The sequence below is a fragment of the Entelurus aequoreus genome, linkage group LG12 (assembly GCF_033978785.1).
Source record: "Entelurus aequoreus isolate RoL-2023_Sb linkage group LG12, RoL_Eaeq_v1.1, whole genome shotgun sequence".
NCBI lineage: Eukaryota > Metazoa > Chordata > Actinopteri > Syngnathiformes > Syngnathidae > Entelurus > Entelurus aequoreus.
The window spans coordinates 28,771,722-28,785,925 of record NC_084742.1 but is presented as its reverse complement, the minus strand read 5'-3'; the positions used below and the strand labels follow the sequence as shown (position 1 = coordinate 28,785,925).

The window sequence follows — 14,204 nt, the reverse complement described above, 5'->3', positions numbered from 1 at the left end:
TTTCATGTTGCCATTCAATACATGTAGCCCTCAAATCTCTCAATATTTTATGCACTAACACTTGATCATGTTGTTGATAACTTCCGCGTCTCTTTCTTAGTAGCGCGCAGGCTAAGCTAACTAGCAAGCTAAGCTAAGCCTGAGAAGCTTTAAAGTTTACTGAGACGAGTCTGACGCAAATAATACATTTTCGTTTTTTCACACGATATGCGAATAAGTAAAAATGCGTAAATGAAGGATTTAACGCCGACTTCCAAGCCACAACGCTCGTTAAATGCTTTTTCTGTCAATGCTGTGCACGCTGTGAGCTGGTTTGTTTTCAACGAATTCCCGGTTGCTAGGGGATTGGTAGGCGGAAGTGACGTAGGTCCGCCCTCACCCATTGGTGTCCAAGAAAAATCTGTATAATTTACATGATTTTTGAACGATACCAAGGGCCAGTAAAACCAAGCTACTGGCCGAAAAAACCCCCAAGGCCGCACGTTCGACACACCAATGCTCGACCAATGATAGGCAAGAGTCGGATTTGTTTAAACTAATTTATTTGTTAAAAAACGTAAATAGGGTTATATGCCATTAAGGGACTTGCAAAACTGTCCGTTGGTGCCGTCTTGGTAATCTACGTCGCGACATGTCGATTCTGCGTCTTTCCGAATTGTGACCAGGCATATGATTGGACGCCCCTGCAGTGGGGTCCTACAGAATAAGGAACTAAGGGTAAATACGGACTCCAATTCATATAATATTTGGCACTATTTTCGATTTCAAATACTACTTTCTGTCTTCCATGGCATTGTAAGGAGGTTTTTAAGAGAATTTGAACCAACTGCGATTTCAAAGATTGTCCTTTCGAATTCATGGCGTTTGAAGATTCACAGCTCAGCTGTACTTCCCAGATGAATAATTGTTGTCTTCAACAATTCATCCTGAACGCACACAATATCACTTTTTAAATGTTTAATTAGTTGTATATTTGTGTTTCAGATGACAGTCCATAACTTGTACATATTTGACCGAAACGGAAAGTGTTTGTATTACAGCGAATGGAACCGTAAGAAGCAAGCTGGCATCTCAAAGGATGAGGTTCAACTTTTGTCTTTCTTTTTTTCTTATAATCTAAAACATCTAAATTGTTTGCTTTGTGTCCTCCTCAACAAATGTCTGTCTGCAGGAGTTTAAGCTGATGTATGGGATGCTGTTCTCCATCCGCTCCTTTGTCACTAAGATGTCTCCACTGGACTTGTATCCTTTGGGCATTACCTGCCCTGGCATGTCTGCTTGTCCATGACGTGGTCCTTAGCGTCCTGTCTTCAGGAAGGACGGATTTCTGTCCTTCCAGACAAGCCGGTATCGTCTTCACTACTTTGAGACTCCCAGTGGACTCATGTTTGTCATGAACACCGACCTGTCAGTTAACAACGCCAGAGACACACTGCAACACATCTACAGCAACGTAAGTGCTGCACAATTTAAAATAACACATCTACTTTAACATAAATGACCCACAATGTAAAACGGACACCATTTAAAACAACAAATCCACATTAACCTAAGTGACCCACAATGTAAAACATCACATCTACAGCGACGTAGATGACGCAATTTAAAACGCCACGTTTATGGCGACGTACTTGAGACACAATATAAAAACAAGTACTCTAGATGTAAACAATACATCTAGAGCGATGTGACAATACATTAACATTAGTGACATTAACATAAGTGACACACAATGTAAAACAAAATATCTACATTGATGTATCACACAATGTAAAACAACTACATTAACACAAGTGACACAAACTACATTAACATAAGTGATACAAAATGTATAACAACACATCTACAGCGACATAAATGGCACAATTTAAAACACATCCAAAGCGTCGTAAGTTACACACAGTATAAAAAACAAGTCCACTAATGTACTGTGACACACAATGTAAAATAACACATCTACATTAACGCACGTGACACACACTTTTCTTTTAAGTTACATAAAACACATCTACAGTGATGCAATGCAATGTTAAACAACTACATTAAAGTATGTGATACACAATGTAAAATAACACATCTACATCAATGCAAGTGACAGTGTAGAACAACATATCAACAGTGATGTAACACAATGTAAAATAACTACATTAAAGTAAGTGATACTCAATGTAAACTAACACATCAACATTAACGCAAGTGACACATGATGTAAAACAACTTGTCCACAACAAAACCCAAAACCAGTGAAGTTGGCACGTTGTGTATATCGTAAATAAAAACATAATACAATGATTTGCAAATCGTTTTCAACCTATATTCAATTCAATACATTGTAAAGACAAGATACTTAATGTTCAAACTGCTAAACTTTGTTGTTTTTTGCAAATATTAGCTCATTTGGAATTTGATGCCTGCAACATGTTTTAAAAAAGCTGGCCCAAGTGGCAAAAAAGACTGAGAAAGTTGAGAAATGCTCATCAAACACTTATTTGAAACATCCCACAGGTGAACAGGCTAATTGGGAACAGGTGGGTGCCACGATTGGGTATTAAAGCAGCTTCCGTGAAATGCTCAGTCATTCACAAATAAGGATGGAGCGAGGGTCACTACTTTGTGAACAAATGCGTGAGCAAATTGTCGAACAGTTTAAGATCAACATTTCTCAACAAGCTGTTGCAAGGAATATAGGGATTTCCCCATCTACAGTCCGTAATATCATGAAAAGGTTCAGAGAATCTGGAAAAATCACTGCACGTAAGCGGCAAGGCTGTGGCCTTTGATCCCTCAGGCGGTACTGCATCAAAAACCAACATAAGTGTGTAAAGGATTTTACCACATGGGCTCAGGAACACTTCAGAAAATCACTGTCAGTAACTACAGTTTGTCGCTACATCTCTAAGTGCAAGTTAAAACTTTACTATACAAACGAAAGCCATTTATCAACAACACCCAGAAACGCCACCGACTTCGCTGGGCCCGAGCTCATCTAAGATGGACTGATGCAAAGTGGAAAAGTGTTCTGTGGTCTGATGAGTCCACATTTCAAATTGTTTTTGGAAACTGTGGACGTCGTGTCCTCCAGACCAAAGAGGAAAAGAACCATCCGGACTGTTATAGGCGCAAAGTTCAAAAGCCAACGTCTGTGATGGTATGGGGGTGTATTAGTGCCCGATGCATGGGTACCTTACACATCTGTGAAGGCACCATTATTGCTGAAAGGTACATACAGGTTTTGGAACAACATATGTTGCCATCCAAGCAACATCTTTTTCATGGACGCCCTTACTTATTTCAGCAAGACAATGCCAAGCCACGTGTTACAACAGCGTGGATTCGTAGTAAAATAGTGTGGGTACTAGACTGGCCTGCCTGTAGTCCAGACATGTCTCCCATTGAAAATGTGTGGCGCATTATGAAGCGTAAAATATGACAAGCAAGAATGGGAAATAATTCCACCTGAAAAGCTTCAAAGAGTGGTCTCCTCAGTTCACAAATGTTTACTGAGTGTTGTTAAAAGGAAAGGCCATGTAACACAGTGGTAGAAATGCCCCTGTGCCAACTTTTTTGCAATGTGTTGCTGCCATTAAATTCTAAGTTAATGATTATTTGCAAAAAAAATAAGTTTCTCAGTTAGAACATTAAATATCTTGTCTTTGCAGTTGAATATAAGTTGAAAAGGATTTGCTAATCATTGTATTCTGTTTTTATTTACGATTTACACAACATGCCAACTTCACTGGTTTTGGGTTTTGTACAATAATGTAAGCGATACACAATGTGAAACAGATAATGAATTTTGTCCAAATATATGACGTGTTTATGCCTTTTGCGTTTCAGTTGTACGTGGAGAATATTGTCAAGAACCCAACATGCGTACTGGGTGACGCTTTGGACAGTGAGCTCTTCAGCACACGACTGGATGCTTTTATCAAAGCCCTACCATATTACAGCCCCCGCCCCATTTAAAGCTTTTCTTATATACATGAACAATATGGTTAACAAAAAGTGGAAGTGGAGGTTTTTTGTCTCAAAACATTAAACTGCTGCAGCAGTTGTGTGATGTCTGGGTCTTTCATTGAAGGCTATTTTTACACAGGGCTTGATTGCCATAGACATCTTATAAGATGTCTATGTTGATTACTGCCACAGTACAGTACACAATAGCTTAGGCTGTGTTCATATATCAGTGGCGTGCCGTCACTAGAGGCAGGGGAGGCACGGCCTCACCTGCCATCATGGAAAGAAAAAAAAAAGTAAAAAGAAAAAAATTAATTCAATCAATGTTTATTTATATAGCCCTAAATCACAAGTGTCTCAAAGGGCTGTACAAGCCACAACGACATCCTCGGTACAGAGCCCACATTAAATTGTTATATGTATCCAGTGATTATACTAAAGTTATTTTCCATTTAACTTCACCAGTTTTAGATTATTTTTATTTTTATTTTCACATTTGCCGTTCAAATACTGAGAAGAGACGGTGCGGTGATCAGCAGCCAGTTGAGGCACGTCACTCAGTTGTGCCTCAATGTGGATTGTGTGCAATGACTCGGCTAACTGCTGGCCTGCTGTGCAGTGAGACCGTATTGCTATATGAATTATATTATACATTTCCATAGTTTAGTTAGCTGAGGTATATAATGTACAGTGTATTTTGTCAACAACTGTATGTGTGTAACGTATTTCTTGTGCTGAGCGATCATAAAACTGGAGGCTCGTCTCATAACCCCGCCTCCTGGTGCCAAGCATCTCCGCCGCAGAATGCACCCCCGACGGGAGCGCCGCGGCCACACCAACCAAAGCCCACACCCAAACCCTCCACGTGCAAGACCGAATCCACCCAAAAAAAGTCACTTAACAAGAAGCCAAAAAGTGCAAAAACAACAATGCTCGCGCGGCGCGCCGGAGGAGCCGTGAACAGGGACACAACATTAGGTACACCTGCAGACGGCAGCGCGGATTTCATATTTCATTCATTCACAACTTTTCCAACATGAACACCACTGCTCCCGCACTTATAAGTAAAGGTAAGACCATAATAACGTTTTTTTTTATTAAATGTGCTTTTTTGTGTACATGCTACAGTTTGTAAGTGTAAAGTTAAGTTAAAGGCCTACTGAAATGAATTTTTTTTATTTAAACGGGGATAGCAGATCTATTCTATGTGTCATACTTGATCATTTCGCGATATTGCCATATTTTTGCTGAAAGGATTTAGTATAGAACAACGACGATAAAGATTGCAACTTTTGGTATCTGATAAAAAAAAGGCTTGCACCTACCGGAAGTAGCGTGACGTAGTCAGTTGAACATATACGCAAAGTTCCCTATTGTTTACAATGATGGCCGCATGAAGTGAGAGAGATTCGGACCGAGAAAGCGACAATTTCCCCATTAATTTGAGCGAGGATGAAAGATTTGTGGATGAGTAAAGTGCAAGTGAAGGACTAGTGGGGAGTTGAAGCTATTCAGATAGGGAAGATGCTGTGAGAGCCGGGGGTGACCTGATATTCAGCTGGGAATGACTACAACAGTAAATAAACACAAGACATATATATACTCTATTAGCCACAACACAACCAGGCTTATATTTAATATGCCACAAATTAATCCTGCATAAAAACACCTGCGTGTTTGTTATGCTAGCTCCTAGCTCCTCTGCTAGCTCCTAGCTCCATAGAACACGCCAATACAATTCAAACACCTGATCAACACACACAATCACTCAGCCCAAAAGACCGTTTACCTAACCCAAGGTTCATAAAGCTTATATATTTTTAAAAAGTTACGTACGTGACGCGCACATACGGTCAAGTTATCGAATGTTTAGCAGCCAAGGCTGCATACTCACGGTACCTGATATTCAGCTGGGAATGACTACAACAGTAAATAAACACAAGACATATATATACTCTATTAGCCACAACACAACCAGGCTTATATTTAATATGCCACAAATTAATCCTGCATAATAACACCTGCGTGTTTGTTATGCTAGCTCCTAGCTCCTCTGCTAGCTCCTAGCTCCATAGAACACGCCAATACAATTCAAACACCTGATCAACACACACAATCACTCAGCCCAAAAGACCGTTCACCTAACCCAAGGTTCATAAAGCTTATATATTTTTAAAAAGTTACGTACGTGACGCGCACTTACGGTACGGTACGTGTTATGCTAGCTCCTAGCTCCTCTGCTAGCTCCTAGCTCCATAGAACACGCCAATACAATTCAAACACATGATCAACACACACAATCACTCAGCCCAAAAGACCGTTCACCTAACCCAAGGTTCATAAAGCTTATATATTTTAAAAAAGTTACGTACATACGCAAAAAAAAGCCAAAGCTGCATACTCACAGTAGCACGTCTGCGTCTTTGTCATCCAAATCAAAGTAATCCCGGTAAGAGTCTGTGTTGTCCCAGTTCTCTACAGGCGTCTGTGTATCCAAATCAAAAGTCCTCCTGGTTAGAGTCTCTGTTATCCGAGTTCTTCCATCTTGACTGCATCTTTCGGGAATGTAAACAAAGAAGCGCCGGCTGTGTACTGTTGTGGCTGACTACGTTCGAAAAATACGTCCATTTCGCACCGACAACTTTCTTCTTTGCTTGCTTGGCTTCCTTCTCCATAATGCAATGAACATGATTGAAACAGATTCACGAACACAGATGTCCAGAATACTGTGGAATTATGAAATGAAAACAGAGCTTTTTCATATCGGCTTCAATGTGGAAGGCATACCCGTGTTCGCCGGGCTACGTCACGCGCATACGTCATCCGCAGAGGCGTTTCGAACCGGAAGTTTAGCGGCAAATTTAAAATGTCACTTTATAAGTTAACCCGGCCGTATTGGCATGTGTTATAATGTTAAGATTTCATCATTGATATATAAACTATCAGACTGCGTGGTCGGTAGTAGTGGGTTTCAGTAGGCCTTTAAAGTACCAATGATTGTCACACACACACTAGGTGTGGTGAAATGTGTCCTCTGCATTTGACCCATCCCTTGTTCACCCCCTGGGAGGTGAGGGGAGCAGTGGGCAGCAGCGGCGCTGTGCCCGGGAATAATTTTTGGTGATTTAACCCCCAATTCCAACCCTTGATGCTGAGTGCCAAGCAGGGAAGAATGCTGGTATGAGCTTTTAAACACAACCAGTTAACTGCTGCCAATCACATGGTGAATAAGATACTATTTAGGGTTCATATGTTTGTAAATCTGACTGTGATGAAGTCAGTGCCTCACCAGACATGAACCTCACCGCACGCCACTGTCATATATAATAGTAAAATACCATTGTATAAACTTAGAAATCACTTAATTATAAATGTTTTGTACTGTTTTCCAGGATTAGGATGACACTTTCAGTTAAGTTATTTTAAAATAATAAAATTACAATTGCGCCTTAGCCTGTTCTTGTCAGGCGCAGCCCGGGCCATCTCTTGTGTCTGGTTGGTTGCTGTAGGAGAAGGCGGAGCCATAATCCGTGTTGTGATTTGTCACTTGACGTCGACTGCCAGTACCAGACTGTGGGGAGAAGAAACAACTAGCATGGCTGACTGTATGGTTGCGTTGTCGTCTGTCAGAGATATATCTGCGGCGTGCATACATTGACACACGCGTACTTCTTGGCAGCTGTAAACCCGAATTTTAAAGGTTTTTTGGGGCTTCATAGACGAGTTGGAAATGCGTTGGTAACTTCGAACGGGTGGCTAATGACAAGCTAACTGTTAGCTGGATTCAGCCCGCCATTGGTGGGACAGTGGCGGGGGCGTGGTTAGAGGACGGTCGAGAAAGGTACTCGCTCCAACATTTCTATTTATGCTTGTGCTTGTGGATCGCTTGGCAACAACAAGTAGGTATGTTAGAAAAATGGCTATGAGTACATTTAAGTAAAAGTTAAGACATTGATAACACATTTGGCCAACAGTAAAACCAGCTATGGTGATGATATTCACGCAGCATGCTACCTGTGAAAACATGTCATTCCTAAGTCAATCTCTGCTGTATATTTTTTGTATCTCTCCACAAAGGTTCGCCGTTAGATTGAATAATACTCCCCAAGTTTAATGTATTGATTGTGCCATTGTCAGAGTTTGAATCTGCAGTTGTGTTAATTTACATACAAAATAAGATATCCAGCAGTCAAACTATCTTTAACGTCTCTGTGTCTAAACAGGTAAAATGATGTCACTGGAGAAAACTGAAAAAGTTTCCATCAGCCACTGTCCCTTTCCCCCTAAAACCGGCAACAGTCAGAGCTCCATGACGGCACCTGCTCAGCGTATCTCCAGGAAGCGTTATTCTGTGGGTGTTCCTATTAAAAGACCGGCCAAACGTCGTCACCGCGTCAGCAGTGATGGTCAAATAGAGTCAGTACTACCCACCCACTTTTTGATGGGCGGAAACATCTTTGACCCACTGAATCTGAACTCTTTGTTGGATGATGATATTAACAGGTGAGGAGATTTTGGCATTGTCCAAGTACATTTTTAACATCAAAACTCAAACTTTTGACTTTGCGATGTTGTCCAGGTCAACCAATCAGGAGACTCAGAAGTGTTCGCCCCTACCACCCAGGAACAAAGGCCCTGTAGAGATTTTCGTTCCTCGAGACATTACTGACCCTTTAAACCTTAAGGGGGATGAAAAGGGTGTCCTACTGTCTCCACTAAAGTCCAGGAGGAGACACAGAAACCGACACGGAGGGGAAAAAGCAGTGATGCCCGCACAACCATTTCCCTTCACTGATCGACTAACCGGTGAGACATGCGCTGGACCCTAAGCACATGTGTACAGTACATCACGCCTCCACTCACACAGACAAAGACAGTGGATGACTGACAAGGCTTCACTCCGTTTCGCAATGATAGCTCAAAAAGTTATGGGAACATTTTGACTAAAATTACAAGAAATGGGACAAGGAACACGTGAATACATTTTCGGGGCGATCTGGATCACCGTCTGGATTCAGGATTTTTTTTACTGTTAGGAGTTGGGGCCTGGCGGAGGTCTGTTTTCTTCAAGTGCTTTTCTGGTCACTATTTTGGAAGTTAGATTACAGTATGACAGACATGTAATCATAATTGTAATGCATTTCATTACTCTTGTGTTACTTCTTCTGAGTTCATTTCACATATACAGCAGCATCATTTTACAGTGTTAACATTTATCTTGAAGGTAAACAACGTCAAACGGACAGATTACTAACCAGAGGCATAGTTTCCACTAACTTTCTACACAAGCGGTACTTCCAGAAGAAATTAATTCTGTGTATGTAACTTATGGTACAAACAATAACAAATATTTGGATTATGCTTAACACATTGATATCACATTCAATCTGTGTTGCTGCTAAAATGATGAAATTTAGAGTACACAGGAAGCTACGTCACAACGGAAGAGCAACATTTTATTAGGAGCGTCATTTTAACACTTTGTCTGTGTGTGTGTGTGTGTGTGCGTGCGGGTGCCTAAGCATATATATTTATACAGTATTTTGTATATGATTGATAACGTTTTTTTTCTTTTTCTGACAGTTACATTGTTGGCCGGAGAGGGCAGTGCTCTTATTTCTCCACTTCCTTGCGAACTTAACACTGCTATCACCTGTCGAGAGGACATTGCCCCATCCCCTGTCCTTTCCAGAAGACACACACACCCTCCTCCAGGGGGGGCTCACAAATCAGCTGACCACCGTCGCAAGAGTCGACGACGCACCACCTCGACAAAGTCGTCCCATCTCATCTCTGACTTGGTCACTAAGACAACCTGGTTCCAGACACCGTTAGTGGGAGGGGAGGGAACCGTCCGGTGGGTGTTACAATGTAAGCACTGCAATTTGATTGGTTGTCAGGTAACCAGATTTTTGCGCTGCAGGTGTACAAGTAAAGCAGTTGCTGTTCAGCCACCAAAGAAGGACAAACACCGCTACCAGTATGGCAACCACTGCCACTACTATGGCTACCATGGTTTCTATGGCGGCGGATGGGAGGGTCGTGTCGGGCCCCAGGAGGACTTTCGACTCCGCTTGCTGGAAGCTGACTGGTTCAGAGACAAAAAAGTGCTGGATGTGGGCTGTGGTGCTGGTCACCTGACATTAAGTGTTGCCCGTGGGTTTAACCCTGCACATATCCTGGGGGTGGAGCTAGATGGGAGATTGGTTCATGCTGCAAAGCAGAACATCAGGCATTTCCTGTCACATGATCTGGTGGAGGAGGAAGCAAAGAGGGTAGGCTCCACTATCTCTTTGTTTTCTCCAAGGACGGAAGGAGTCAAAACAAAGGGGAAGAAAGACTTAATGCAGCCGGGAGTGGAAGATGAAGCTTTGCGTCTCCTCTCCTTTCCCTTGTCTTTGAGGGTGAGTCGTGGTCCTCTGGCAGCTCCTCCTCTGTTCCTCGCTGCTCTTCGACCCCCCTGCAGATTTCCTAACAACATCTCATTCATCCAGGTAAGCGTTGTGTTCTACTTCGGGCAACTTTGCGGTAGTTTAAGTCCAAAATGTAATGTAATGTAAAGGTTGCTCAAAGTAAAAAAAAATGTACTCAAAAAAATCTAATAAGAACGCCGGAAACATGGTAGCTTATGTTTAACAGAATATATTACGATAGGCTGTATGTTTAATGATAGCCAACGTTAGTGTGTTACATAGCGCTTAGTTTACATGCTTAAAACCGGAAGAGGGTATAATGGTTGCAAAACTTTCGAAATTTAGGCAGCCACTTAAAGGGGCTGTTTTTTGTAGGTTATTGTGGTTTAATTATTGTGCTCCTGGGTTAATGATGCCGGTCAATTACAATTTATCATTATTTATTGAGTTTATTTGATTGGATTTTTCAATATCAAATGTTTTAAGTCAGTCAAAAATGTTTATGGTTTAATTAAGGTTATATTTTTTTATTTCCACAAATTGATGCACTTTAAAGGGGAACTACACTTTTTTTGGTTCATTCACAATCATTATGAAAGACATGGCGATGGATGTATTTTTTTTTAATGCATTCTAAATAATAGATCAATGTGATCAAATGTCAGTTTACAATAGAGCCTTCGGGAGCCGCTCTATTCTGCCTATAAAGCCCTTAAAAACACATCCGAACACCTCCATTAAGGTTTTATATACATGAGTACATAAGTATAAATGTAATGTAGTAACAGGCACATTTATAATAACATTTAATATTTACATATTTTAAGCATTCGTGGTGCATTAATTTAAAAAACGCATCACGTTTGCTTTTTTTCATCACTGATTACTGCTCACAAAGCAGACTTTGAGAGCCAACAAACATAATACAATGTCTGTTGTCATTAGCATGCCGACTTCTAGGATGTTCATATATTCCCATTTAGATGAAGAATGAGTCATAATAATCGCAAAGAAAAGGAGGGGTGCAACCAAGCGTCTTTTTGTGTCGTTCTCGCCATTTTTGGGTCTAAATTGGCTGTCAAAGTGTACCAACTTGTCGGAATATGTCCTTGTCCTTCTACTATCCAAGTGAGAGGTATGATTTATGAATAAAGTTTGATGAGCAAAGAAACGAGGAAGCAGCTAATCATGTCAACATTGGCAAACATGGTCGTGATCACTGTGCCGCTATAAATAGTTTGTCTGCGTTAGCGCTTATAATAACAATATCACTAATATTCAAGTCACGAAATGTAAATGCAGTGTTGTTGGCGGTTTTTGAATGCTTTTTTATTGGGTTTTATTATTGGAAAGGTGGACCTCCCATTGACTGCGCTGTAAGCAGACTTTTTTTAACGTTTATTTACGAGTTAGAATGCATTAAAAAAAAAACATCAGTTGTCACGTTTTTTATGATTGTGAACAATACGCAACAGTTCTAAAAAAGTGAAGTTTCCCTTAATATCTTTTCTGTTATAGATTAAAAACAATGTTAATAAAGTTATTCTTGGTGGTTAGTTGATCTGTAGTTGTTAGTGTTTTTTTTTATGTTTATAGGGATACAAGGTTTTGCAGAGGTGTACTTAAAACATTTTTTTAGACAAACTATACTATTTATAATTGCGGCGTAGAGTGTGTGTGGGGAAATGTTTTCATCTTCCTAGGGCGGGCCTAACAGAAAAAATTTGAATTAATGTGCTAACCCAGTGCTTCTCAAATATTTTCTGTTACGCCCCCCCCCCCCGCGGAAGAAGAAAATATTTCGCCCCCCTCCTCGATAAATGGCAATGACAATAGACAATGACAATTGTAAGCTTATCAAAAATGAAGGAAACAACACACCAGTCTTGTCTCGTCCCCCACCGTTGTTACAGTAAAGCCAAGTGAGACATACGCTCATCATATTCTGGTACAGCAAAAAAAGCATGTTACCGGAGGTTACGCGCCCCCCCCTGACATTGCACCGTGCCCCCCCAGGGGGGCCCGCCCCACTGTTTGAGAAACACTGTGACCGTAATGTTAGCATTGTTGCTCAGCTACTTTCAGCTATGCTAATGTCGTGTCTCACTCCTTCATATTTCGTAGTTGTATGCGATGTATAGCATCTTTTTTTTGTTGGACAAGTGCAGAGTTAGTGGGTATATGTAAATAGGGGATAAGGGGCTCAATAGCGCTTCTTGGAGACACATGCTCACTAGAAGTGGGAATCTTTGGGCACCTCACGATTCAATTACGATTACAATTCAGGAGCTACGATTCGATTAAAAATCGGTTATTGATCCATCTTTATGTGTATTGATGCAGTTTTACATTTCTTTTAATTTCACTAAATAAGCGTTTATCACTTGCAACTTTTAATAATAGTGCATTTGTAAACAGTTCAATTAATTCCCATTACATTTATTAAATTAATAGAAATATGTGCAAAACTGGAACATAAGTGCCCTACAAAACAGGAGCTGGTCGATCTCTCGGTAAGGTGGCTCGCTGCAGTCAGCCACATTTCAGATTTGTCTGCATTACTTTATTTACAATAAATAAATCAATGATCAATTATTGATGTTTACTAATCGATTTTATAATCGTCCATTTCCGAATTGCGATGCATCTAAAAATCAATTATTTCCCCCACCTCTAATGCTCACAAACACAGCTCATTAGCATTAAAGCTGCAGACACCCGAAACTGCGTGTTTCCAGTAGTGCTTACTTAAAGCACTTTTAAACTGTCTGAATTTCATCATGACTGGACCATTCCCAACATACTTCCAGTACACTATTGTGGCACCTCTGTCACTAAAATTGTTCAAATATAATATAAAGGGGTACCCTTTTAAAGATGTTAATAAGCTGTGACTCTTCCTACAGGGTGACTATGTGTCAGAGCAGGAGTTCTGGCCTGGGCGAGGTCAGTATGATGTCATCATCTGTCTGGGTGTGACCATGTGGGTGCAGCTGCAGGCAGGTGATGGGGGTCTTGTCCGACTGTTTAGACGAGCCTATCAGAGCCTGTCGCCAGGCGGGTTGTTCGTTCTCGAGCCACAACCGTGGCAACGCTATGGTCGGCGCAAGAAAGCCTCGGTAGTGCACTTATGCCCACTCAAACACATTTCCATCACCATGGTAACATATTTAGTTGTGTCTAAGGTGATATATTGGAATGGTGTTTGGTCTTCTAGGCAACAACGGTCCATCACTACAGGGGTTTGCAGCTGAGACCTGAACAGTTCACCTTTTACTTGATGAACAATGTCGGCTTCAGCTCTTACAGACTCCTCACACACACTGGTACACACACTCACACAAATGTGTGTGCACACACAGCACACTCGCTTAAACGAAGTTTGTTTGTTTCCAGGTAAGGAACAGCCCATCTACCTGTTCCACAAAAGTTCCGCCCACACGGACAGGAAGTGACATCCTAATGTGGCTCTTTGGCTGTTACAAACAGAATGACGGTGCTTCTTGATGACAATATGCTGACCAGGGCTCCTGTCATATGGTTGGATGGTTAGTCTTTTACTCGATTATGGACTCAAGATCCTGACAGGACTCTGATTGGTGACCTCAGACAGGAACTGACCTACTTTGCATAAGGAAAGATTTTCTTGTGATGTTGGATGGTTGGATTGAACTGTTTTCTTGCAGAACCAACACGAATACTCTCGTCTTTATGTCATGTGACTTTTAGTTGTCAGCTGTTGGATTTGCGTGTTTTCGGGGCTTGTTGTGGTGTTTTATTCTCCACAAGGGGCACCCCTGACCAAAGAAGCTGATTATGCAAATAAATCATTAC

At 41.1% G+C, this 14,204-nt stretch overlaps 2 protein-coding genes across 5 annotated transcripts; both read left to right on the top strand.

Annotated features, from left to right (window-relative positions):
- Nucleotides 1-558: 558 nt before the first annotated feature.
- On the top strand, nt 559-4,060 carry trappc1 (trafficking protein particle complex subunit 1). 2 transcript variants are annotated; one of them, XM_062066909.1, is made up of 5 exons: nt 559-717; nt 985-1,083; nt 1,172-1,242; nt 1,315-1,453; nt 3,838-4,060. In XM_062066909.1, exons 1-5 carry the CDS (start codon nt 670-672, stop codon nt 3,964-3,966), a joined length of 486 nt encoding a protein of 161 aa, XP_061922893.1. In that variant the 5' UTR covers nt 559-669; the 3' UTR covers nt 3,967-4,060. The 2 variants fall into 2 exon arrangements, with proteins under 2 accessions (XP_061922893.1, XP_061922894.1); XM_062066910.1 differs by lacking the exon at nt 559-717 and adding an exon at nt 747-795.
- A 3,446-nt stretch (nt 4,061-7,506) lies between these two features.
- Nucleotides 7,507-14,204, top strand: LOC133661888 (7SK snRNA methylphosphate capping enzyme-like). 3 transcript variants are annotated; one of them, XM_062065442.1, is made up of 8 exons: nt 7,507-7,798; nt 8,181-8,460; nt 8,537-8,763; nt 9,541-9,814; nt 9,881-10,451; nt 13,277-13,489; nt 13,588-13,696; nt 13,767-14,204. In XM_062065442.1, exons 2-8 carry the CDS (start codon nt 8,186-8,188, stop codon nt 13,823-13,825), a joined length of 1,728 nt encoding a protein of 575 aa, XP_061921426.1. In that variant the 5' UTR covers nt 7,507-7,798; nt 8,181-8,185; the 3' UTR covers nt 13,826-14,204. The 3 variants fall into 3 exon arrangements, with proteins under 3 accessions (XP_061921426.1, XP_061921424.1, XP_061921425.1); XM_062065440.1 differs by having other exon boundaries at nt 7,507-7,856; XM_062065441.1 differs by having other exon boundaries at nt 7,508-7,860.